We start from the raw sequence: 25,391 nt of genomic DNA, 5'->3' as shown, positions 1-25,391 counted from the left end.
CTGCTGTTCTTATATGACCCTAAAACACAAAGGACAGTTCCAACAGTGCAATTTCTTGTGGACATCCTTTTGACTTGACTCCTTGACCTGAATCCATGTGCTTAAAACCTGCATCCATCCACACCCTTCTCTGTGAGGGGAAAAATGGGGCTGTTGTGGGAAATTACAAATGTGGTTCTTTTCTAACAGATAATTGCTCATCCAGGTCCTACTGAAGTCAACACAAATCTTTGTTTTGTGGGTAATGGCTATTGGGAAAATATCCCCGTGCCACAGAAAGACAGAAAATCAGGATCCTTAACCACCAGCTCTTCTTCATTGCACCATCAAGGTCTTCTCCTTCTTGCACAGCCTCAGGCTGGTTCTTTGTGCTCTAGAAAAATCCTGTGAACAGCTTGTCCTCCCACTCCATGCTCTGGGGTTCAGGTTGACCATCCCAACAACCCAAATGCTTTTTTTGTTCACACTGGCTTCCCTAATCCAGGTGCAGCTTCTGATCAGTCCATCCCAAGTGTGTAACACCAGCTGCACACAGGACATCCTCTGGTTTGGATAAACACTGCCTGTGCCCGTCAAAACCTCCCTGTCCCTGCTCAAACCTGCCCAGGGGAGGGATTTAACTCACAGAGTGATTTAACTCAGAGACAGAGCTCCTCCTAAGAGGAGCTGGGGCTGGGACAGTGACTCAGGACAGGCAGGAGCAATTATAAGGTGATATTTGGTTAGCCTTGGTTCTGAGCCTGGTCAGACCCAACTCATACCTAACTCAGAGTTAAAAGACACATCTAAGAAGAGAACTTTTGCTTCAGCTCAGACAACAACCATTTAGATCACATGATCATAGAACTTTCTGGGTTGGAAGGGCCCTTTAAAGCTCATCCAGTCCAAATCCCCCTGCCATGACCCCGGACCATCTTCAACCAGACCAGGCTGCTCAGAGCCCCATCCAACCTGACCTTGAATGTTTCCAGGGATGAAGCATCCACCACCTCTCTGGGCAACCTCCAAGAGTGTTTTACCACATTCATTGTAAAAAACTTCTTCCTTACATCTAATTAAATCAACCCTCTTTTAGGTCAGACCATCTCCCCATGTCCTATCAAGCAGGAGAGCACCTCAGTGATGCTCGTTGGGTGCACTGCTCTGAATAAATCTGGCTGTGTAAAGCAACTGCACAGAAAAAGGTGGGGGTGGGAGGTCCCCCCTTGGAGAGAGCCATCCCTGGAGACAGTTCCAGGAGGTGATCCATGCTCTCTGTGGATTACTTCTTAGCCTGGGGTGTTCTCCTACTGTTCTCTTGTTGGGGTTTGGAATGAGATGGTCTTTAATGTACCTTTTAACCCAAACCATTCTAGGATTTCATTGTTCTCAGAGGCACTTAACTTTCTCAGAGCTAGAGCCAGGTCAGATGGAGGAGTCTCCTGTTTCACATTCTGTCACCTCTCTGGCTCCTGTTCTGGATGATTTGATGAGAACATCTCAGTGCACAACACGAGGTCCCTTTTCAGTGTAGTTTCATGTTTTTATTGTTTCAATTAATTACTCTGAGCTTGGTGGTAGGACACAAGCCATCACTCCAGAAGTTCTTACCCTTGACAGTAATAACTGCACTACGTTTGGCTGCTCCATCCTCACACTCACATCTATCACTGTCTCTCTGTTGTGCCCTGTCAATGACAAGTTTGGCCTCAAACCCTGACTGGCTGATGTTATATTTGGAAGAATTCCTAAGGCTCTTCCCATCTTTGCACCACTTCCCAGGGCTGTCTGATCTGGAGATGTCACAGTGAAGGCTCACATCCTCTCCCTCAGTAACTTCAGTGTCAACCAGCTCCTTTCTGAAGGTGCAGAGCTTCTCCAGACTCATATAAAAACCATCTGAGATGGTTCAGAAGAGGTGTGGGTTCTCAGATCACAAGTAATCTGTGAGATTTGCACCCAGGATTGCTTGTATCAAAGATATAGATCAGGGTTAGTAACAAATAATTTGGTGTTCATGACTGAAGTCCTCAGGAAGGTACCAGTGATGTTGCAAAATGTTGTTTAAATACCTAATGATACCTGGCAGAAACTGAGAAGAAAAGATTCCTGCTGGAGAACATAAATAATTAGCCTTTTGAAAATAAAACATTTCATTTTCCCTCAGGAAAAAGAAATCCTTTTGCATTTCTGCAGCTTAGCAAAATTTGGGCAAATTTACAAATTTTGTAAAAAGACAAGTTCTTCGAAATAAACGTGGTTATGGAATAAAATGAGATTATGATCTGACACGGTGGACACTGTGTGTTCTACATCTCTGGGCAACAAGAAATATTTATATTTCCAGTAAGGAAACATCTCTCTAATCCCACATTCTTGGGCTGTCTGGCATTCGTTTTATTCCTTTGCTACCAAACACTGCAGTTTTAACTCAGTTTAACTTCTCCAGAGACAACAATCCATTGTCAACAATGAATAGCAGGGAACACACACAACTTTGCCCTTCAAACAATGAAAACTGAATTTAAAACTTACTGGTTGCACTTCTTCTTTTTTCATTGAATTAATTGATTTCTCCTCATGGATCACCACCTTATCAGCTTGAGAAAAACTGAACAAGGCATCCACTGTACCATCACTGTATTATAACATTCCCATCTAAATCCAATAAACACTCCAAGAGCTGTCTAGGGTTACAAAGTGTTCGTTCTCCAGCTGTCATTTCATTGTATAAATAATGCTGTTCTTGCACATATACAGATAAACAATGATGGTGCCAAATTTTTGGCATTTTTTGTGGGGTTTTTTTTTCCATCTACCCACATTAACCCCACTTATTTCTACTCATCATTTCCTCTCCTGCAGTTGTGATGATTGATTTACCTTTAACAACCAAACTGGCAGATGTTTTCTTATCACCAGCTTCAAATGTAATGACCCCCGAGTCCTTCAGTGAGAGCTTTTTCAGCGTTAGCAGGTGATATCCACCAGGCTGGGACTGGATCTCATTAAGTTCATTGGTATGGAGTGGGGTTTTATCCAAAAACCACTGCACTCTGCTATAGTCTACGGGAGAGATTCTGCACTTGAACATGGCAGATTCTCCTTCTAACACAGTGACATCCTCCAGGTCTTCTGTTATTAGCACTTTCTGGCCTGAAAGGAACATAAATACATCAATTACTGCAATCTTCCGTTTCTGGTGTGAAAATCGACATGGAAAAACTCCCAAGATTTCCCCCGTGAGCATTTCAAGAAAGAAATATGCTCGTGATAAAGAAGATTGAAACAGAATTCCCCTGATATTGACCACAAAACCCACTCACAGGAAGATAATATAAAGAGGACACACGCCAAAAAATACGGTGAAGACAACTTTAAAGCACCAGAAAACATAAAGCAGAACAAGTAGCCAGTACAATGCGAATCCAGGGTTATAAATTTTCTCCTAATGAAGCCCCCTGGAAAGGTTGGAAGGATGAGTCTCTGACAGCATTATTGGGATATAAACATCACAAAGACATGATCCCTCCCCCTTGACAACCTCTGTGATTTTCTAGAGCAGATATAACTTGCTTTCTATGGGATAGGACCACTGAGCCCACACCTTCTTTGAGTTCAGTCCAAACATAAACCCAGTGGGAAGTGGAGAAAATGTCTGACTGTGGCTTTGGTAAAAAACCCCAAAACATCTGCCCTGAAAGCCTGCCTGTATAGATAAATATAAATACATAAATATAAACACATATACAAAGATAAACCTCACTATAAATACATATAAAATAAGGTTATCACTGGATACAAAAATATCTCTGATGCTCCTCCTACTTATAAAACCAGCATAGGGATGTTTTACTTTGATGTTCGTGACAGAGAAGTGTTTATTCCACTCAGAAAAGCTGGTGTTGAAAACCCTAGAATGAATTCAGACAGCTCAAAGCCTGAGGTTATGATGGGGATTAAACACATTTCTTTGCTTCTCAAAGAAGCTCTTCTGCTCTAACAGATGATAGAGGAGGAGTCTGACTTTACCCCTTTGTCTTCAGTAACTACAATAATTAGCAAATGGACGCTGCTGCTGCACCTCCATCTGACTATTATTGAATCATTTTCTCAGAGGGCAGGGTTAGATTAGATATTATAATTAAATTGTTTACTCTGAGGGTGGGGAGGCCCTTGAAGTGTCCAAGGATCTCTGGAAGTGTCCAAGGCCAGGTTGGATGGGGCTTGGAGCAGCTTGGGATAGTGGGAGGTGTCCCTGCCCATGGCAGGGGGTAGCACTGGGTGAGCTTTAAGGTCCCTACCAACCCAACCCACTCCATGACCACTCTTTATCCACCACCTTTTAGAAACCACTGCTGCAAAGAGGCATCAAGGACATGGAGAAAAGCCTGGAGGCAGACTAGTTTTCCCTCATCCAACAGCAGGCACTGTGAATCATTTCCGTTTTATGTTCACACAGGAACACCAATCTCTCCTCACATGAGCCTTTGGGGGGTTAAATCACACCCAGAGTACTCCAGGTGTAATTGCTTCAATCTGCTCTGCATGTCCAGCTCCACATTCCTATATTTTTGGCCACATGTTCCTGCCATCACGAGAGGCAGGAGCAGAAATCAGTGGCTCTGCTGTCTTGCTGAAATACAGATCTGCCTGTGCACGTTTCCCATGGCAGAAACGGGATTTACAATCACATTCCTCTCATTCATACCTTGCACAGTTAGCTTGGCTCTGGACTGGGCATCCCCAATGTCACAACTGTAAGTGTCACTGTCACTTTTCTCCAAGCTCTTTATGGTCAGCTGGAGGACTTGTCCTTTCTGTGTCATCTCGTACTTCCTGCCAGCCCTGAGCTCAGCGATGCCTTTCCTCCAGACCACAGAGGATGCAGCTCTCTCACTCTGGCACACAAAAACTGCAGTTCCGCTTTCATCGACTCTCAGGTCTGAGAGTTCCTTGACAAAATAATTAGGCTTTTCTGGAAGGAAAAAAAAAAGAAATAAAAAAAATAATGACCGAGACAGATTTGTCAACCAAACTAATCCTAACATTCAGAGTGGTTTTGCATCCCCTCTACCCCCACTTGTAGAATTTTTAAGTAAATAATCATAGAATCAATTAGATCGAAAGAGATCTTTAAGATCACCAAGTCCAACCATTAATTTGACTATTTGACTAAACCATATCCCCAAGCACCACATCTACACATCTTTTAAACCCTCCAAGGATGGTGACTCCACCACCTCCCTGGGCGCCCTGTTCCAATGCCTGACCACCCTTTCCATGAAGAAATTTCTCATAACACCCAATCTAAATCTTGAGGCCATTTCCTCTCATCCTGTCAGATGGAACATATCTAAGATGATCACCAGCTACCCCTCCCATCACAGGACATATCAAGTGAAATATCTCCAGGAAAGTTTAATGCCATGGTCCAGGTACTGGTGAGGTCTCCATTTGCAGACAGTTTTCATCGCTCATATTCAAAACAGAATCATTCAAATTATCAGTTTTAATTGGCTTGTTACAGAGCCCATACGACTGTGCAGTATCCACAAGGTGTTTTCTCGTATCTTACTTTTTTAAGCTTTTAATCAATGTTTTTTGAAAACTAAAAATTGATCCTGCCCAGGGAGATGGAGGAGAAGAACACCTCCCATGGTTGTAGATATCGACCTCAAACTCTGAACCTGCCAGCTCCTCTGCACCCTTCAGCTGACCTTGCACTGTGATCCTGGCTGTTGTTTTGGAGGTCTCTGTCTCACAGGTGTATTCCCCGCTGTCCTTGACTGTGGAGTCACGGATGGTGAGAATGGCCCGTGTTCCCTCTTGCTGCAGGTCGTATTTCTGGCTTTTCCGGATTGCTTTGCCATCCTTGTACCACCTGATGTTCACATCAGCTTTGGACAATTCACAGCTCAGGCTGATGTCCTGCCCCGCTGGTGATGTTTTATCCTCCAGCTGTTTTGTGACCTCAGCAGGTTTTTCTGCAGAGATTAAAAAAAAAATAAATAAAAAAAGGACCTTTGAATGAAAATCATCTCTATATGGTTGGGGTTTCTGCAATTCAAATCATAGAATTCCAGAATGGTTTGGGTTGGAAAAGACCTTAAGGATCACCTCATTTCAACCCCTTGCCACTATCCCAGGTTGCTCCAAGCCCCGTCCAGCCTGGCCTTGGACACTTCCAGGGATCCAGGGGCAGCCACAGCTTCTCTGGGCACCCTGTGCCAGTGCCCCACCACTCTCACAGGGAAGAAATTCTGCTGTATATCTAACCTAAATTACTCCTCCTTCAGCTTGAACCCCAATATCCACAAAGTGTTTGTGTCCATAGTTTGCTGGCAAACTTCATGAAAATCCCCCCAGGAAATCAACCCCCAGAACCTTTCTGATCCTGTTACCTTTCACAACCAGAGAAGCCTTGGAGGTGAGACCACGGGCAGTGAAGATGACTTCCCCAGTGTCATCAGGAATCACATTTTTGATGCTCAGTGTGTATTTCCGACCCGCATTGGAGGCCTTAAATCTCCCCCTGCTTTCCACTTTTCTCCCGTTCAGCGTCCAGTTGAAGTCATCAATGCTTTCATGGGACAAAATGCACTCAAAAGTGCAATCTTCTCCCTCCTGGATTTCAGTGTTCTTGAGCCTTTTGGTGATGCCGATGTTCAGTTCTGGAGAACAAAAATTACAGCAATACAAGTTAAAAAATGCTTTTATGATAGACGTGAGTAGAGTAATGGCATTCTTAACTCATAAGAGGGGTTTGTCTGCTGCATTGGCAGGACACCACTGCGTTCCTTGCAGATGTCTGTGACATGGGAAGGATTTCTCAGGCTCAGAGGCACCATAAAGTTGTAGAAAAAGGGATATGTGAACCTCCTGGCTGTGCTTGGGAAGGACTGCATGGGGAAGAGCTTGGCTGGGAAGAGTCAAGATTCAATGAGGCAGAGGGGAGAAAAACTGTTGGAAAAGAAGCCTCTGAGACAAAGTGTGAGGCTCTTCTCCATGCTGATAGGAGAAATGGGATGTTTGAATTTTTTAACTTGTTACTCCCGGTGTTCGAACCAGGCAAATTCAAAATTTTTCTCATTATAAGTTTGGAAGCATGAACAATTCTTTGTCCTTCAGGCTGACACAAGGATTAGAGGACAGGCTGAACTGCTGGGTTCCTCAATAGATATTGTCCTGCTTTTGTGTTCCTACAGTGGACTCAGTCAGTAGCTCAAAATACAAAACAGGCTGCTTGGGGTTTTTTTGTTGTTAGTTGGTATTTTTTTGAGAAATTATTTGTTTTTCTGGGAGGATTTCTGCACCTTAGGAATGTTCAAGGAAGTAAAAATCGTCACTACATTCCTGACACCTGATTTTCACTGAAACCCTCGATATACTTACACCAAAATTGACAGGGATTGTTCAGACATCACCATATTATGTGAGATTTATGCAGGAACAGGTGTGAGCCCAAGGGACCAAGCCCAGCCATATTTCCAGCACCCCTTGACAGGCCACTGTCTACAACACTTACCCTGAACGCTGACCTTTGATTTGGCAACGTCAGTGCCGATGTCACAGGTGTATAACCCCGCATCTGTCTTTTCAAGGTCGTGGATAAGGAGGCACAGGGTCTTCCCAGACTGTATCTCCTCATACTTTTTGCTAGAAGTGATCTTCACACCATCCTTTTTCCAAACAGGTTTGACCTTCTCTTTGGAGACTTCACATTCCAGTTTGATCACTCCTCGCTCCTCACCGAAAACGTCATCCAAGGATTTCATGAAGACAGCAGGTTTCTCTGAAGGTTAAGGTGCAAAACAGAGAACAACCAGGATGTTTGAGACACTTTCAGTTGCTATCAAATATTTAGAGACATTGATAAACCCTTGGCAATGTTGCTGATACCAATGTAGAACCTAAACCAGTGTCACCCTCCAGCACTCCCAAGTCCTTCATCCTGCTCTCAGTCCTTCATCCTGCTGTCAATCCCTTCATCCCAAGATCGTGTTGACACAAGGGGCTGCCCTGACCCAGGTGCAGCACCTTGCACTGGCCTTGTTGAACCTCAAGAGGCTCACATAGTCTCACTTCTTGAGCGTGTCCGTGTGTCTCTGGGTGCCCCTCAACCTCCAGGTGTGTCACATGCACCACTCAGCGGGGTGTCACCTGCACACTCGCTGAGGGTGCCCAAGAACGTGTTAAACCACAGAAACTCAGTTGTGTGACTGAACTTTAAGATGTATGAACGACAGCAGGAAACTGTCTTCTCATGGCTGATTGAGTCCAGCTCCAGAACTGATGTATTAAAAGTCATAGAATCACAGAATATGGTGAGTTGGAAGGGACCCACCATGATCATTGAGTCCAATTCCTGTCCCTGCACAGGACACCCCAACAATCCCACCCTGTCCCTGAGAGTGTTGTCCAAATGCTCCTGGAGCTCTGGCAGCCTTGGGACCATTATCATCCCCTGGGGAGCCTGGTCAGTGCCCCACCACCCTCTGCGTGAAAAACTTTTTCCTGATATCGAACCTAAACCTCCCATGACTCAGGTCCAGCCATTTCCTCAAGTCCTGTCACTGTCCACCACAGTGGACAGTGCCTGCCCTTCCACTTCCCCTCACACGAAGATGTTGAAGCCCACAGTGAAGTCTCCCCTCAGTCTCTTGTTCTCCCAGCTGACCGGAGCAAGTGACCTCAGCTGCTCCTCTCAAGGCTTCCCCTCCAGACCCTTCATCATCCTCATGGCCCATATTTAATACCTCAGTGCTTTTTTATCTATTGAACAGGATTGCCCATGGATTTGGTAAATAATGGCTCATTTGCATTTCTCATTTTCATTCAGGAACGTGGTCTGGACCCACCTATCACCTTCAGCCGCACGCTCTCTGACACCTTGTCTGACTTCATTGTCACCGTGCCAGCATCCTCAGGCTTCACCTGCTTCATGGTCAGTGTGTAGCACTTGCCAACGTTCTTGATGTCGTTGAAGTTGTTGGTGTAGAGGAGGGTGCCGTTGAGGAACCACTCCACGTCCTCGTCGTCGTGGGACAGCTCGCAGGAGAATACAGCAGAACTGTCTTCCTCAATCTCCACGTCCTGCAGGTGCTTGAGGACCTCTACATTGCGGGCTGAGGGAAACCAAGGGGCACAGTCACCACCATCATCATAAATCAGTTGTTACCACAAACAATTTCATGGAGTTTTATTAGATTATTTGTTCTGGTCTCCTGCGCACCTTTGGTCGCCACATTTCATTTACTTGGTTCTGCATTTGCTCCAACGGGGAAAAAAAAATCCATTAAAAAGACTAATTAAAAATGGTCTAGAACCCTCAGTTCTCTTTTAATATATAAATCAGTTTGGGGGGCTTGTTTGTTTGTTTTTTATTTGAAAATAAGTCATTCTTTCGACAATGGTTTTGGCCACAAACTCAAAGTACAACTTGCTCAGGTTCAGGGAGCAACAGGATTTTGATTATTTTCTTTCCCACTCCTCGGGCAGAAGTTTCTCTTTGCAGCTTCTCTGCTCGTGGAATGCTGTTTCTCAAGGATGAGATAACTCAGAAGAGGTTTTGGGAGTATTACTTGATTTTTTTTTTTTTTTTTTAATATATATATATATATATATATATATATTTGTTTGGATAGAATGGAGTCACAGAATCATTTAGGTTGGAAAAGACCTCTAAGATCAAGTCCAACCATTCCCCCAGCACTGCCAAGGTCACCATGAAACCACATCCCCAAGTGCCACATCCACACAACTTTTAAAACCCTTCCAGGGATGGTGACATCATCACTGCCCTGAGTAGCTCATTTCAGTGTTTGATAACACATTCAGTGAAGAACCTCTGCAAGGCCAAACTGCTACCAAGAGCTGCTCCCTGGACTTCTGGAAATGATTCTGTGGCTCAGCTCCAAGTCTTGCTGGAAGTGACACAGTGAACACCTTTTCTTACCGTGTCACCTGAGGGGAAGAACTGGCCAAAAACAGTTCCATGACCAGACGAGATAGAACATCACTAGGAAAAACAATTGTACTGAGATATAAAATAGCAGCTATAAAATGTATATATGGCAGAGATACAAATGTACAGCAGATAGACAAGCTGACACAGCCATCAGGAGGTGAAAACCACAGCCAAGATCACCAGAATCAGAGGTCTGTAGCAGTTTAACATAAGGGATATCTTTAGTTAGAAGCACCAGAGGTCTAATTCCTCCTATGAAATGGACAATAATGTGCCTTGACAAGTGTTAATTTCCACCTCACCCAGACAGTGCCCTCCCACACGTGTTACCAACTTCACAGCGAGAGATGGATTTCGGCACCGTGGAATCTGCAGTTTGTTTGTGACACTGCATTTATATAAAATGAGAAGATAACTGTGGGAATCTACCTCTCCTCAGGAGGAGGAACCCAGAGTGAAACAGGGAATCATACAGAGCAGCACCAGGCCAGCCCTGCTGCCACAAACCTCTCGTACCTTCAACGCTCAGCGTGGCTTCGGTCTCGGCAATCCCAGCCTTGCACTTGTATACGCCGGCGTCCTCAGGCTTCACCTTCATGATCTTGAGCTCTGCTGAGTACTGCTCCCGCTTGATTTTGTACTTCTCCGAGGGCTCAATGAGCACTTGGCCCTTGAACCACTTCACATGCTTTGGGGAAGGCCTGAAGTCACAGGACAGAATGACTGAGTGTCGCTCCAGGACGGTCTTGTCCTCCAATTTCCTGGTGATCTGGATGTGGTAATCTGCAAAGCAGGGGTGGGAAAGAAGAATGGATCAATCTAAAGAAGAGGAAGGTCTTAATTTGTATTTCATAGCCATTAATTTCATGTATGACTTTCACAACTGTTTTGTGAACTGCTCAGGTCCTGCTACAAGTGTCTCTAAGAGAGCTCACGTGCTTTGAAGCTACAACAGCACAGTGATCTATAGGGAAAGCTGCTTTCTGTAAGATAATACTGTATATTAACCACCAAATTCACGGCCCACTTCTGGTTCAGGGCTCGCTGAATTGCTCTCTAACTGAGGTTTTCATTCAAGTAAGAGCAAACTAAAGACAAAACAAGGACTTCAGGATGTGATTGGAGAGATTTACCATGGTGACAGCAGAAGACAAAAAGCCTTGAGGCTTTGTCCTAGATCAAGTCAATGACAAAATGAATTAAGTAAATGAGCTATCAAAATTGTCTCGTTCAGAAATGGGACAAAATAAACTCTCCTGGCAAATTTCATCTGTTTTGTCCTCCTTGGTAAAGTCAAGAGAATAAAAATAAACCAAAAACCAGTTTTAGCTTGATAGATTTGAATACCAGGGACACCAAAGTCATTTAATCACATCCCTTCCTAGGACATTTCTGGCTCAGTTGGTACATCCAGCATTGCTCCCAACAACTTGCAGCTGGGAACTAAAGAGATCTTCCAGGTACACACACATTTCCAAGAACCCAGTGGATCTTAGCATCTATAACAAATTACTTTCCAGGTACTATGAGAGGGAAGATCTTTGTTCTGATTCACATAAAATATAAGAAATATCACATTACCTCTGACAAGCAGGTTCGCTGTGGATTTGGATTTGCCAATGGAGAACTGGATGGTGCCTGTCATATCAACACTTGTTTTTATTATTGTCAGCCTGTGGATGGTGCCTTCCTGCTGCATGATGATGTTTCTGCCAGCCTGCAAGGCTGCTCCCTTCAGGAACCACTTGGCAGGTTTCACAGATGGAATGGATGTCTCGCACTCAAATTTGGCTTCTTCAGGCTCAGTCACATCCTCATCACACAACTCTTTTACAATATTAATGGCTTGCTCTGGATGGAACAAGAGAGCAGGGATTTAGGAGTCGTGAAAGCTTTTCCATTATCAGCCTGAACACTCATGTCATCTTTTCTGCACTTATGAACTCTAAAGGCCTTAAAACATCTTTTTTTTCTGTATAAAAGAAAACAGATATTGCTGGTCACAAGCCAGAAAGTGAATCTGTATCTCTTGATTCCTAGTCCTAATTCTAAAGCCACCTTCCTATCCTGATATCAAATATGGGGCACTATAAAACGGAGAAAAAAGTTCATTGGCATGCAGATGTTGATAATAGGAGCTGCAACATTTATCTGAAAAACAGACTTTCTCCAGTACATTTGATAAACATCTCTGGAATGGGAATTTCTTCATTTTCCTTAGTAGAATATGCCATACGTTCAGTTTTCAGGATGTTCCTGTGTGTAAAAGCATTCAACACCAATGGACCGCAGAATAAACCACATCCAACAAAAATCCTTTTTAAGCAGTATTGTGTTTCCAAAGTACATGACAAGTGAATCCCATCCTCCTCCCAGGGCAATCCAGGGGTGAAAGCAGGGGGGGTTCTACCTTCAACGAAGAAATTAGCACTGGTTTTGTCATCGAAGGCATCACACGTGTAGGCGTCCTCATCCTCGTAGTCGGCATCGTTGATGATGAGTTTCCGATAGACGCCCTCGCTCACGATCTCGTATTTGGCACCGGGGTGAATTTCCACGTCCTTTTTGAACCACCGGACCTCGGCGTTGGCTCGGGACACCTGACACTCCAGGACCCCCCGGTGCTTCCAAAGGGCGATCTTATCCCGCAAAGGCTTCACGATTTTTACGGGCAGCTCTACGAGAGCAAAAAAAAAAATATGGAGTAATCAGTACAGTCTCCATAAAAACTCATTGGCAATATTTCTTTTATGTTCGGTAATTTGAATGATGATAGGAATCCCCGCTATGCTGAGCATTCAATTAACAAGTTTAATTAGCAAGAGCTAATTAAAGGGAAACTCTTTCTCCATATTTTACCACTGGAGTGGCTGAACTGCAGCAATAACCGGTGATTTCCTCAACACCAGTCCCTGGCAAAGCCAGGGACTGATCTCCAGTTTCCTGAGCTCCTCAGCAGTGTGTTAATTCCAATTTCTTCTTTCTCTTTTCCTCTATCACATTGTTTTAGTTAAACACACACCAAAAAAATGCTGTTTTCTGTTATAGCATACACCAAAAAGTGAAAATGCAGGAGAAAGTCAAGCTACAGCTTTGTCCCTCAAATTTCACACTCAACTTTAAATGTCTAAAGGTGCAAATACAACCTCCTGAGAAAAATAACTGTAATTAAGCCAAAATAAACTCCCAGCTGATATTTACCAGGCAGAACAGTAGGCAGGAGATTTTCTTTCCCTCTACACTGTAGGATTTTTTTAACCTTCACATCTAAAGTGGAGGAAGTGAATTGGTTTGTAACGTGACAGAGCAGAAGCAGTGCTGGCACAAAGAGCAAAATTACCTTTTACAGTTAGATGAGCGCGAGATTCTGCCTTTTCTGCTACAAATTTGATCTCGGCCGCATCCTCGACGCAGACGCGCATGTAAGTCAGGGAATAGGTCTTTCCTGGGGACAGACACACAACCAGACATGGCTCAGCTTCCCCAGATCAAAACCCTATTTTCTAGTCTCCCATCCCAGCCCCTACTCCAACCCACCCCCCTCATTCCAGAACAAAATCCCCCTTTTTGCTCCTACCATCCTGGCGCATTTTGATGTTGTCGGAAGTCTTCAGCTTGTTGTCGTTTTTGTACCACTGGGTTTCGACCTCATCGTGTGAGATCTCACAGACAAAAGATGCACTCTCGTATTCGTTCACTTCCACATCTTCCAGTGGTTTTACAATCTTGATATCTCGGGCTGTGAAATCATAAAGGCAAATATTTTTTGGGGGGCTCTCCATAAGTGAGTGTGGTGTGTTTGCCTTCTGCATAATTACGTGAAATAAAAAAGGGACTTTGTTTTATTGTAGAGCAGCCTTTCTTCCTTTTGATGGCTGAAGCTTATTGCAAGAGGATTTTATGGATGCTGGAACTTCATACAGCTATTCATGAAAAAAACCCCACATATTCCTGAAAGAAAATTCACCAAGAGAAACTAAACACAAATCTACAATCTCTTAGTTCACTATAAACATGCCTCATTCACGCTTCTCTGCATGCTCTCCTCTGTTTTACATTGAAGAGATCTTTTTTCAGAGTCTCCTGAACTGAGTATAACCCTCTTTAACTCTGCACCTTGGCACTCCTTTTGTCAGAACTGACCTGTTTATCTGTGCTACTGCAGCCCTTTCCTTTTGAAAGAGAAGGCCTTGATACACCTTGGATCAGCCTCAGGAGCAGAGTTGAAATGCAAGCAACAACCCATCCCAATCCCGAAACCAAGGAGAAAAGGGGGAGTTCAACGGAGCAACGGGACAGAAGTTCACGAAAATCCTGCTGAACCCAAGTGACCACATGAGGACAGCATCTAGTAAGTGATGAGAAAGATGCTCTGTCTTTCAATAAGAAAGAGCTGGTCTGTTTTTCAGATGCCCTTCTGGAAAACAACATCTGCCAGGGCACAGCAGAGCTGTCTGTTGAGCAACTTGCCTTTATCTCAGAGCTTATCTCAGGTGCTTCAGAGCCTGGTGACAAAACACACCTGGTGATTCATCAGCTGGTCAGCACAACACTTGGAGGGAAAAACTGCCTCGAGCATAAAGGAGAGGTGCAGGCAGAAATAATGACCCTTTCCTTAGCATTTACAACCTAAAAATCAGGGCACTTCTTCAGCTCATACCCAAGGCTTGTGCAGTCCCTATTCAGGGAAAGTCCCCCCGAGACAATAGTGCCACCAACCCACGTCAGCAGCAGCCACTGAGTCCCTGCTTTGTGCCAGGCTGTCTGGTATTTCCTGACATGACAATCCAGAAACACTATTCAGATTCCAGAGAATAGAAATCACTTCCAACAAAAGGAAAACTGAGTTAGGACCTCTTCCAAAAATACTGCAAGGACAGAGCAAGCACAGGACACCAGGAAGAGAAACTTAACCAAAATGAGCAACTGTGAAAAACAAACACTCCACAAAGAATTTCTTGCTGTATAGCCAAAAATACTGCAGTAAATGTATTTTTCTGCTTCAGCCAAACATACCATGAACCTTTAGAGTAGCTGATGTCTTGTCTTCAGCTGCTTGACACGTGTAGGTTCCCTGGTCTTCATATTCACACTTGTGAATAATGAGGCTTCTCTTATTTCCTTGGGAGATGATCCCAATGTTTTTACTTTGCCGGATCTCCTTCCCATCCTAGAAGGGGAAAAGGCCAAAGAAGATCACCCTCAACTCCTGTACATCTGCAGTGAGTAAAACAGACACTCAGACCTGTGCTTATTGCATCCTTCTCATTGGACTTAAAGGAAAACTGTGTTTAAAGGAACGTGGTGAAACTTCATCACACCTCAAAGATTTCAGGAAGCTGGAATGGCTGAAGAACACACAGAACTTTTGGATGATCTGTGATATCTTTTTGAAGTCTTAAAACTGTACAGAATTGGCAGTAAGCCCCTTCAGGAAAAAAAAATGGGTTTAAACTAAAAGAGGGTCAATTTAGACGTGAAATAAGGAAGTTTTTTACAATGAGGGTGATAAAATAGGTTGCCCAGAGAGGTGTGAAACATAGATTTACAAGAAACATAGAGATTTTAGTTATAAGCTAGCTGTGTTGAAATTAGTTAGAATAAGAAGGAATTTGGGCCCAGCTAGAGTTAATTAAAATAGTTGAGAGCTGGACCTGAAATGGGTTTTAAGATGTTAGTAACTGATTGCCAAGTAACTGATGCTCTGTCATTTGTATGTTTGCTTAGCTGTGCTTAGAACGAGGAGTAGAAACATTGATAAGGTGGTGTAGGGAACAAGGACAATTCCCAATTTCCTCCCTTGGTGGGAACCCGTTCAAAAGTCACGCAAGAGGAAACTTAGAGGTCACTAAAGTAATTAGGATTGTTAAAGTTCAGAGAAGCAAAAAGGTCAAAATGAGGAAGATGAGTTACTTCATCTTTTTTGGGACCACTGACCCAATTCGAGACCACCGACTCCATTCAGGACACACACTATGCATGCTTAATGACATTTAATCTCATTTCCATACGAAGCAGAGAATGGGAGGTGTTAATGTTATGAATATGCATTTGTATTTTGGATATTCATAATATTTGGAGATAAAAAGCGTCATGTTTGCTTGGATTGGGGCCCTGTGTCTTAGGGAGCCATCCCACACAGTGCCTGGCACCAAATAAAACATGCACTAACTCTAAACTGTTAGAGAGTTTTTGTCCATCTCAGTTGGATATCAATATTAGATCCATATTCATATTTTGGTAAATCAGGTGGTGGATGCCCCATCCCTGGAAACATTCAAGGGTGGGTTGGACAGGGCTCTGAGCCACCCGATCTGGTTGAAGATGTCCCTGCTCATGGCAGGGGGTTTGAAATGAGGTGACCATTTAGAGGTACCTTCCAACCCAAATTCCACCTTGAAGAATGGCGGCTATCCCAAATTAAGGAAAGTATCAGCTGAGCCCCAAGGAAGGTACATGAAATGCCAGGGCTGATCCCCAAAATGGCTGTCTAGGAAAGGGAACTGGACTGTCACTGACTGAGGAAATTGAGGCTTCCCTTTGAATCACAGTTCCCAAAAAGGCTGTAAATCCTGGGTGAAAACTGCTTGGTGTGGAGTAAAACACAAGACTGCAAATCTGTAACAGCAGTGCTCATGTTCTGTGCAAGAATAGAGAAGTTTAACTTTCAACCCAATACAAAACAGTAAATACAAACCTGAGAGTGATAAACTGGGAGAGTAAATGAACACAAGGATAAGAGAACAATGCAAACAGCTACTGCAAAAGTTCAGGCCTACACGCCCTGGAAGTGGAAAGAAAGGCTCTCATTGCCTTCCAGAGAAGTCAGAAATTAAAATATCACCATCCATTAAGTGCTGTACCTTGAACCACTTCACATTGGCATTGGGTTTGGACAGCTCACACTCAAATGTAGCCTTGAGCTTCTGAGTTACACTGACGTCTGCCAAAGGTTTGCTGATCCTCACAGGTAATTCTGGAAAGAGAAAGTCCAATGAATGGGGGATGGGGTGACACAAGCACTGATGGGTAGGCAGAGCCCAGCTTTCATGATTAAAAAAATTTGTATTGATTTGGGCACTTTATCATTCCCTCCCACTTTATCATTGTTCTGTGGACAGTGACGCCACAATGATCCTGTTGGCATTAGAAGGAAACATTACTGTGCTCTACAGCCCTTGCAATTACAAGGAAAATTTGTTGCCCTCTTAAGTTTGTTCTCCAGGTCAGGAGAAGACAACTGCATCCACCCCAAGCAGGGTCAGAGCCTTCTGTGGCACTGTGTACCTGTCACAGTGAGCCTCCCTGATGAACTAATGCCTTCTGCTTTGAAGGAGATGAGGCCTGCATCTTCCAGAGCCACCGAGGAGAGAGTTAGGGAGCGTTTCTTGCCCAGAACACCGAAGCTGACGTTGGGTGCAGGTTTCAGCCGAACGCCGTCCTTCTGCCAGGTCCCCTCCACGTCCTCGTGTGACACCTCCACCTCAAAGGTGACAGTCCCTTTCTCAGCCACTTCCAGGGGCTGAAGGCCTTTCACCAGCTTGATCTGCCTCACTGGAAAACAACATGGAGAAGTTGGAGATCTCACACCGGCAGCTGTGAAATAGCCTCAGATCTTCCAAACTGGACTATTTCCTATTCCTCAGGCAGCTACCTGCCAGTTAATGGGCATTTTCCAATTAAACAACCACTTTTACAGGAAATGAAACCTGTCCATGACCCCACTGCTAAAATAGCTGCTATTTTTCAAATTGCTGTTTTCAGTTGGGACAAATGGGTCAACCAAATATCACTGAAAACATCACTGACCCCTTTTCGGCCAAGGTCTATCAGTTTATAGTGTAAGAAAGACAAGTAAGTCCATGGCAATACTGTGCAGTTGTTCAATTAGGATAAAACAAGGATGGGAGGAAAAGGCTGCAGTAAAAGGAAAAAAAACATCCAGGACATGGTGCAAAATGTGCTGACACCTCACAGGTTGGTGGCCAAAGCATGCATGGTTTGGGTGGATGTTACCTGTTCCTATGACAAGACATCCATGCCCTATCACCTGGTAAAACGAATTTACTGTTTAAACTCGTATCACCACTAAAAGTAATTACGTTGCCAATTAAAAAAAAAAAAACCAAAATCACGATGAAGGCTCCAAGACCTCTCCAGACAACCTATTCAGTCATCCGACCATTAAAAAGCTTTTTTGTAATATAACCTGGATTTTTCTCACTGCACCTGAAGTCCATTATTTGCTGGCATCATGGAAGTTGTTCCCTTCCACTTTGTAATAGACTTCAAGCACCTAAAAGACTGTTTTCAAGTCTTTCCTCACCTACTATTTATGACTAGCCCAGCACCAGTTGGTGGCAAGGACTTTATGGACAAAATTGGACAGTCCTTAAGTGCTTAAATCCTGTCTTCACCTGTCCTGTGACAATTATGACAAAAGGACGTAGGAAAGGGACAGAAGTACAGGGCTATGGATGAGGCACCATCGTTCACCTGAGAGGAAAACACCCTCAGGGAGAAGATTTTTCTCTTTTAGTTTTTTAGATCATGGCTGAACATAGAGACATTCTGAATGAGGTGATTTGCAGAGAAAAATCAGGACAATGGATGGCTGAAGAGGGAATACTTTGCTAAAAAATCATATAAAGGAAAACCACAGAGCATATCAGGAAGTGAGAAAGAGAGCAAAGAGAAGAATCTTTTAAGAAGCTTAATGGTCCAAGCTGGTGGGAGGAGATGGAGGCAACAGGAACCAGCCAGACATTCTCTGCTCACTGCCACTGCTTTCACCTCCTCTCAGTCATTTGACTGGTGGCCAAGCCCATGGTTGTGTCCCTGTGCCCCCATGACAATGCAGAGACCAGGATCCACCTGCAAACCCTGCCCAGGGTATTTATAGAACTGAGGACCAATGAACTCACTTTCCACATTGATCTTGGCTTGGGTCTTGTCATCGGGGCTCTCGCAGCAGTAGAAGCCCCGGTCTGCGAAGGAGATGTCCTTGACCACCAAGGTGTGCTTTGTTCCCTCAGCTTTGATCTCTATTTTGTCACTGGGCTTCAGCACGATGCTGTTCCTCATCCATTTCACCTCTGCAGGCTTGGTCAGCTCTACCTCCAAGGTCACTGTCTCCCTCTCTTCAACTGTTTTGGGCTCCAGCTTCTTCTTGAATGAGATTGAGGCCTCTGCAAGAGAGGAAATATTAGTAGGAATGTAGAAGATCCAGAAAATAGGCTTTGAGAGAAAATTAAACCAGTGGCTCATGTATCTCCAAATCCAAAGAGTTCTGGGCATCCCTATTTAATGATGCCAAAGCAGAATGTAATTAGAGGGAAAGCCACATAAAACATAGAATGGTCTGGGTTGGAAACGACCTTAAAGATCACCTAATTCCAAGCCCCTGCCATGGGCAGGGCACCAGTGTGGCAGGCAGCCTGTCAAAGGGGCACTGCCACCTCTTACCTCGGACTCGGAGGTTGGCTGTGCTTTCCACGCCCTCAGCACTGGCAGTGATTTCAGCTGCATCTTCCAGTGTCAGGTCAGTGATGGTGAGGCTGTGGTTGGTGTCCTTCTGAGAGATCACGTATTTCTTGCTGGCTTCAATCTTGGCACCGTTCCTGAGCCAGGTGACCACAGCATCACTGGGAGAGACAGTGCATTTGAACACAGCCTCTTTTCCTTCCTCAGACACCACGCTGTTGAGACTCGTGACAAATTTCACCACTCTGGGAGCTGATGGATAGGAGTAAAACATTTAGGAGCATTTCTTTGAGACTTGGCATGAGCACCTTCCAACAGCCAAAATCTTCCACGATTTTATTGGAAGCATCAATTTGATTACTTGCAGTAAGTGATCACAATACTGGGTCATCACATTCCCCATCTCTGAGTAAATTTTGTGTACAAAGAGAGGCAATAAAAGAGGGGGGTAAAAACCCATCTTATATTTCAGAATTTGACTTCCAGCCTCAAAGGCAATACAAAGGTCAATATTACGAGGCCTGAGCTCAATAGGTCTCACAATCATTACATTTTTCACAAATAGAGGTTCCACTGACACTTAGAGGGGAGTTCTGTATTTTGTTCTCAACAAAGGAAACAGTCCAGACACATGAACAAACTCAGCTTTGCAGGGTTGTAACAGCTGAGGACAAAACCCAGGGCTCCCTCCACACTGTCACCATTAGAGACGTACGTTTGGGGACGATGGTGATGCTGCTCTTGTCATCCCTGGACTCGCAGGAATATTCTCCCTCATCCTCAGCACGGATCCCTGTTATTGTCAGGGTTCGTTTGATCCCCTCCTCACGGATCTGGAAGCGTTTGCTGGGCTTGATCTCCACGCCATTCCTGCTCCACGTCACCTTCCCTTTGGCGTGGCTCAGCTCACAGCTCAGGGATACACTGCCGCCAATCTCGGCTTTCACGGCCTCCAGCTTCTTGGCAAACTTCACTGGGATTTCTGAGATCCAGGAGAAGGGAAAATTGTGAGGGAGGAAAAGATAAGAAACCTGTTCTAAGAAACTGGTTCTGCCCAACTTTGGAAAAAAAAATAAATAAACAAATAAATAAATACAATGGCCTTAAATATTGGGGCTCAGGGGAGACAGAATCTAATCAGAAATGTGGAAATTCAGGCAGATTCTTTGACATGGTGTTTTCAGATCACTGTCATTCTAAAGTGGGATACAGAAACAGGAGGGGAGCAAACACCAGAACTACCCATCATAGGCTTCCTTATCCCCAAGTGGCCAGCAAAGGACAAAAACTGGGAACTAGGAAGCTGGGGAACTTTGCTGGTCCATGGTGGGGCATCCAGAGAAAGTACAACAAGCCTTGAGATTGGAGCAGTTTTTGGAAGAGTTTGGGTTCCACCTCCATCATGAGGGAAGTGCAGCTGTTGGGTTGGGCCATGACCTGGGCACTGCTCACCTTTCACCTGGACTCTGAATTCCTGCTTGTCATTCTTTGTCTGGCAGGTGTACAGGGCAGAGTCTGTGCTCTCGGCCGCGGTCACCGTCAGCGTCCTGGACGCCCCCTCACTCTTGATCACACATTTCTTGCTGGCTTTGATTTCTGTGCCATCCTTGAACCACCTCACTGCAGCGGTTTCAGGCGTGACTGAGGTTGTCAGTGTGATGCTTTCATGTTCTTGAACAATGAGAGGCTCTTTCTGGACAACTTTCTTTTCAAATTTCGCCTCTGGTTCTAGAAAAGACAATAAACCAGGAAAAGTAAGGATTTATGCTCAAATCCTTGACACAGCAGTTTTATATTGCTCCCTCTTCAGGACCCACACCATCCGTAACCTGCAATAATCCAGGGAATATGGCTGGATACTTGTGGCTGGTATAATCTTTTCCTGAGCGGGAAGAAAGAAAATGACAACTCAGACAACTCAGAACTTCTGCTTAGAAGAGAAGCAGAGGAGAGGAAATGCAAATATTTATATTTTATCTGCTGCCAATAAAAAGCTCGTTTCTTAGAAGTAAAAATACCTCTATAATTTTCTTTCCCCTTCCATTTTTAGGATTTTAGATAAAATTAAGAAGAAACATTAATAGGCTAAACCTGAATTTATAGTCTGTTTTCTATTTGCTCCACTGGCAGGAAGGTTGGAACCCGATGGTCTTTTAAAGTTTCTTCCAACCCAAACCGTTCTGTGATTCCAATCCCTTCCTCTTGGCCTCTTCTCTATCTTGTACAACACTTTGTCACAAAATTGGGCATTTTTGGGGCACACATAAGCAGCAGACCAAGGTTTCCTCAGTCTCCTTTCTCCAAGCTCCACTGCTGCTCTTCAAAACTTCCCACTTCTACTTTCAGCTCCCCACCACTGAGAGAGGTTGGGTGATAAGGTGTGTTAAGCAGATAAACTGAAAATTTTCTAGTGTTTCCAGAGCCAAAAAAAGTCCAGATTTCCCACCTTTACATTGCTACATTAAAAATTAATGTGTCATGTGGCTCACTGGGAGACAGTGGCTACACCAAGACTGCTGTGTTGGGAATATCCAGTTTTCCTCTAGGCCACAGGGGTTGGTTCTTCACACCACAAAGTGAGCTCTCACCAGTTGGTTCCACTTTGAATGTCAGCTTCTGGCCTGCAGCCTCACAGATGTATTCCCCAGCATCCTTCTTCTCCAGCTGCTCTATCACCAGGCGCCGGGATTTGCCCACGGTCTCTATTTTGAATTTCCGAGAGGAAACGAGCAGCTTTCCATCCTTGTACCACTTCACTTGGGTTGCATCCTGTGCCACCTCACACACGAGGGTGGCACTTTCTGTCAGGACAGCCTTCACCTCCTTCTGGACCTTTTCCTGGTTTATAAATGCAGGTTTGGGCTCTGAGCACAGAAAAAGAAGAGGACGATTACTGAGGGGTTAAAACGAGATTAATCTTAAAGACTGCTTTAGACAAGTTAGGAAAATATTTAGGTTGTCACTTGCCAAAACCAATTGTCATCACTGAGCAGTGTCTACCTTTCTGTGGGATGGAGTTGCCACTTGGAAAACCTGGAACTAAGAGCCTAGGAATGGAGAGGACCAAGAGGATCCTTGACATCAACCCTACAGTTGCATGTCACCATGTAAAAATTTATTTAATTCAAACGTTGCCAAAGAACGTCTGTCCTGCATGTCATCAAAAGCTCCCTGATTCCTTTTACTTAAGATCTAGGACACAATAAAGCACTAAGAGTGTCTGGAACAGCCTCTTTGTGCTCTCTTCCACTGCCACAAACGTGACTGTCAAAGAGACAAAGGAAATTTCTCCCTGCAGGGCGCAGGTAAGTCAGGATCATGGCTGGAAAGGTCCTCACAGTGATTGCAATGTCAAAACTCCATTTAATATCACATGCTTAAAGTAGTTTGGGCACTGTGTAAATCCTCTTCCAAATGATTTCCTGGAATATTTCACAGCAAAGGGGCATTTAGAAGCTGGCAGAAGCAGTAAGACATCTCAAAATGCTGAGATCTCAATCACACACAGCCCCAATTCAGAAAAAGTGCTGTTCCCAACCCATTTTGAGATGTGCTGCTGCTGATACTGCAAATGAAAAAAACATATGCCAGCCTCTAAGTCTTCCAAAGTGGGATTGGAAGTCTAAGAAGGAAGGGTTTCTTTAATGGTTCTTTCCTTTCAATAGGCTCAATGCACAAGAATCATCCTTTGGGATCCCAGGAATGGGAGAGATCTGAATAATACATTGATAATTATTTCTATTATATTTATACCTGCAACTATATTACATAGACCAGCTAAAAAAGAGACAGAACTTGTGCCATGCTAAAACCAAATATTCCTATTTCTACAAATCCAGGCAACAAAGTGCAGAAAAATCAGGTTAACCCTGCAGGTTGCAACAAAACACAGACTATTGCAACTGAGCCATGGTGGACTGGTTATTCCAATTATTGCTTTATTGTCCTCTACTGAATTCTGACAAAGAATCTTCTCCCACCTGTGACATCGATCCTGAAGGTGAGTTTTTGGCCAGCAGCCTCACAGGTGTACTCCCCTGCATCTTTCTTCTCCACCTGACCCACCACCAGACGACGCGATTTGCCCTCCGATTCCACCTTGAACTTCTTGCTGGAGGTGATGAGTTTCCCATCCTTGTACCACTTCACCTCCGTCTTCTCCTGGGCCACCTCACAGCTCAGTGTGGCATTTTCTGATAGTGCAGCCTTCACCTCTTTCTGCACCTTCTCCTTGTTTGTAAACACAACTTCTGGCTCTGGAAAGAGAGGGAACTTCAGAGTTTTGGCAACATTATTCAAACTGGGGTTTTGGTGAGTTTTTATTTGTTTTATGTTGGTGAGGGAAGACTTTGGGCAGACATCCTACTGTTCTTCATCATGACCCTACTTTAAAATTCACTGAAAATCAGCTGCATTGCAGAGTTCTTTTGATTTCATCAACGTGTGGGGATGGAGAGGTGCAATCAATACTCTCCTTTTTATGGCCCTGTTCCTACACAGAGGGATAGCTCCTCAAGGTTTTCAAGGATTCAGTTCCATGTCTTAAAGATATTCTAATGTTTTACATGGAATATATAGAAAAACACTAATCTTTCTAAATATTTTAGAAATTGGAAAGCTGGGCTAAAAATTTTTCTCCCACCTGTGACATCGATCCTGAAGGTGAGTTTTTGGCCAGCAGCCTCACAGGTGTACTCCCCTGCATCTTTCTTCTCCACCTGACCCACCACCAGACGACGCAATTTGCCCTCCGATTCCACCTTGAACTTCTTGCTGGAGGTGATGAGTTTCCCATCCTTGTACCACTTCACCTCTGTTTTCTCCTGGGCCACCTCGCAGCTCAGCGTGGCATTTTCTGATAGGGCAGCCTTCACCTCTTTCTGCACCTTCTCCTTTTTGATGAAAGCATCTTCTGCCTCTGCAATTGAGAGTATAAGGGCAGATTTTTAAAACTGACAGACCTCTTCCCAAATGCACACATCAGCCTTTGCATTGTCTTGCTGAAAGTAATTTCCCTTTCACATTCCCTGCCACCATCATCTACTGAATTTGTAACATTTGAATTACATCAAGTGCCAGTGAAGGACTCATTCACTGGTAGTCCAAGACACAGCCTCAAAGCTGCTTTTGTTTCCACCACTACCTTTCTTCAAAATCTGCAGAAAATAACATATCCCAAAATCCAGCAGCACTAAGGGTGGATGAGGTCCATCAGAATTAGGTTTGCTCTAAGAGGACAAGCATTAAACTGCCCAACCAACCCAAGAGCTGCAGTTTACTTTGCTAACAAAAGCAAAGATAGTGTTGGGAAACAACCTTTGTGAGCCTGATCTGTGTCTGTATCTTTATTTCCCAACTGCTCTCAAGATGTGTCATCCCAGAACTATGTTTTTCTAATGAATGAAAATTAGCCAGCTCCATGGTATTTGCACCATGCCACAATCAAAAATAAATCTAATGTATGAACTCTTCAATTTGCTTTAAATTCACTGAGATCCAACTGAAGGATGTCAAAATTAAATCTGTCCTTGAAAATAGTGTGGTGAAAAGAGCTGCTTTCCTCATCTCCTGCTACTGAAAACACTTCTACTATTTCTACCCAGTTGACAGAGGCCATAATAAAAAGGTTTCCTCTAGAATAAAGTCTATTTCAGAAAGGAGTTTTCACAAGAGGATGCCTGTGCTCAGATTTGCTGTGTCCTTTAATTCCTCCTGCAATTACTGAATTCTCAGTTTGCTATCAATGCATCTTCCCAAGATTCCCAGGGAAATTCCCCAGTGATCTTCAGCCTGACCTGAGCTTGGGCTACAGAAATCTGCTGCATGCTTAATTTCTAAAAACAAAGACAGGTCTAACAACATCAACACAATTTCATGAGTAAACCAACACCACTGAAGTCCTGGCTCAGTCAGTGCCTGTGGAAATGGAGTTTGACAATCCACATAGCTTTCCTCCAAT

The 25,391-nt window shown here is 44.0% G+C and overlaps 1 protein-coding gene across 23 annotated transcripts in view; it reads right to left on the bottom strand.

Annotated features, from left to right (window-relative positions):
- Positions 1-25,391, bottom strand: part of OBSCN (obscurin, cytoskeletal calmodulin and titin-interacting RhoGEF) — a 154,520-nt gene that overhangs the window by 93,315 nt on the left and 35,814 nt on the right. For 22 of the 23 annotated variants that reach the window (XM_069006237.1, XM_069006259.1, XM_069006236.1 and 19 more), the window contains 21 exons: positions 24,075-24,350; positions 23,413-23,688; positions 22,021-22,296; positions 20,885-21,160; positions 20,148-20,414; positions 19,415-19,684; positions 18,874-19,137; positions 17,237-17,503; positions 16,813-16,925; positions 14,966-15,119; positions 13,527-13,688; positions 13,290-13,394; positions 12,360-12,626; positions 11,531-11,800; positions 10,466-10,732; positions 8,841-9,107; positions 7,508-7,774; positions 6,384-6,653; positions 5,700-5,966; positions 4,691-4,957; positions 2,863-3,135 (listed from right to left, as the gene is read on the bottom strand). In XM_069006237.1, coding sequence (XP_068862338.1) covers positions 2,863-3,135; positions 4,691-4,957; positions 5,700-5,966; positions 6,384-6,653; positions 7,508-7,774; positions 8,841-9,107; positions 10,466-10,732; positions 11,531-11,800; positions 12,360-12,626; positions 13,290-13,394; positions 13,527-13,688; positions 14,966-15,119; positions 16,813-16,925; positions 17,237-17,503; positions 18,874-19,137; positions 19,415-19,684; positions 20,148-20,414; positions 20,885-21,160; positions 22,021-22,296; positions 23,413-23,688; positions 24,075-24,350 — 5,121 coding nt within the window. The remainder of the gene's footprint in view (positions 1-2,862; positions 3,136-4,690; positions 4,958-5,699; positions 5,967-6,383; positions 6,654-7,507; positions 7,775-8,840; positions 9,108-10,465; positions 10,733-11,530; positions 11,801-12,359; positions 12,627-13,289; positions 13,395-13,526; positions 13,689-14,965; positions 15,120-16,812; positions 16,926-17,236; positions 17,504-18,873; positions 19,138-19,414; positions 19,685-20,147; positions 20,415-20,884; positions 21,161-22,020; positions 22,297-23,412; positions 23,689-24,074; positions 24,351-25,391) is intronic. The other variant, XM_069006240.1, reaches the window with a different exon arrangement.

The sequence above is a fragment of the Aphelocoma coerulescens genome, chromosome 2, assembly GCF_041296385.1.
Source record: "Aphelocoma coerulescens isolate FSJ_1873_10779 chromosome 2, UR_Acoe_1.0, whole genome shotgun sequence".
NCBI classification, from domain to species: domain Eukaryota; kingdom Metazoa; phylum Chordata; class Aves; order Passeriformes; family Corvidae; genus Aphelocoma; species Aphelocoma coerulescens.
Note: the sequence above shows the minus strand (reverse complement) of the source record. Positions and strands in the feature narration are given on the sequence as shown.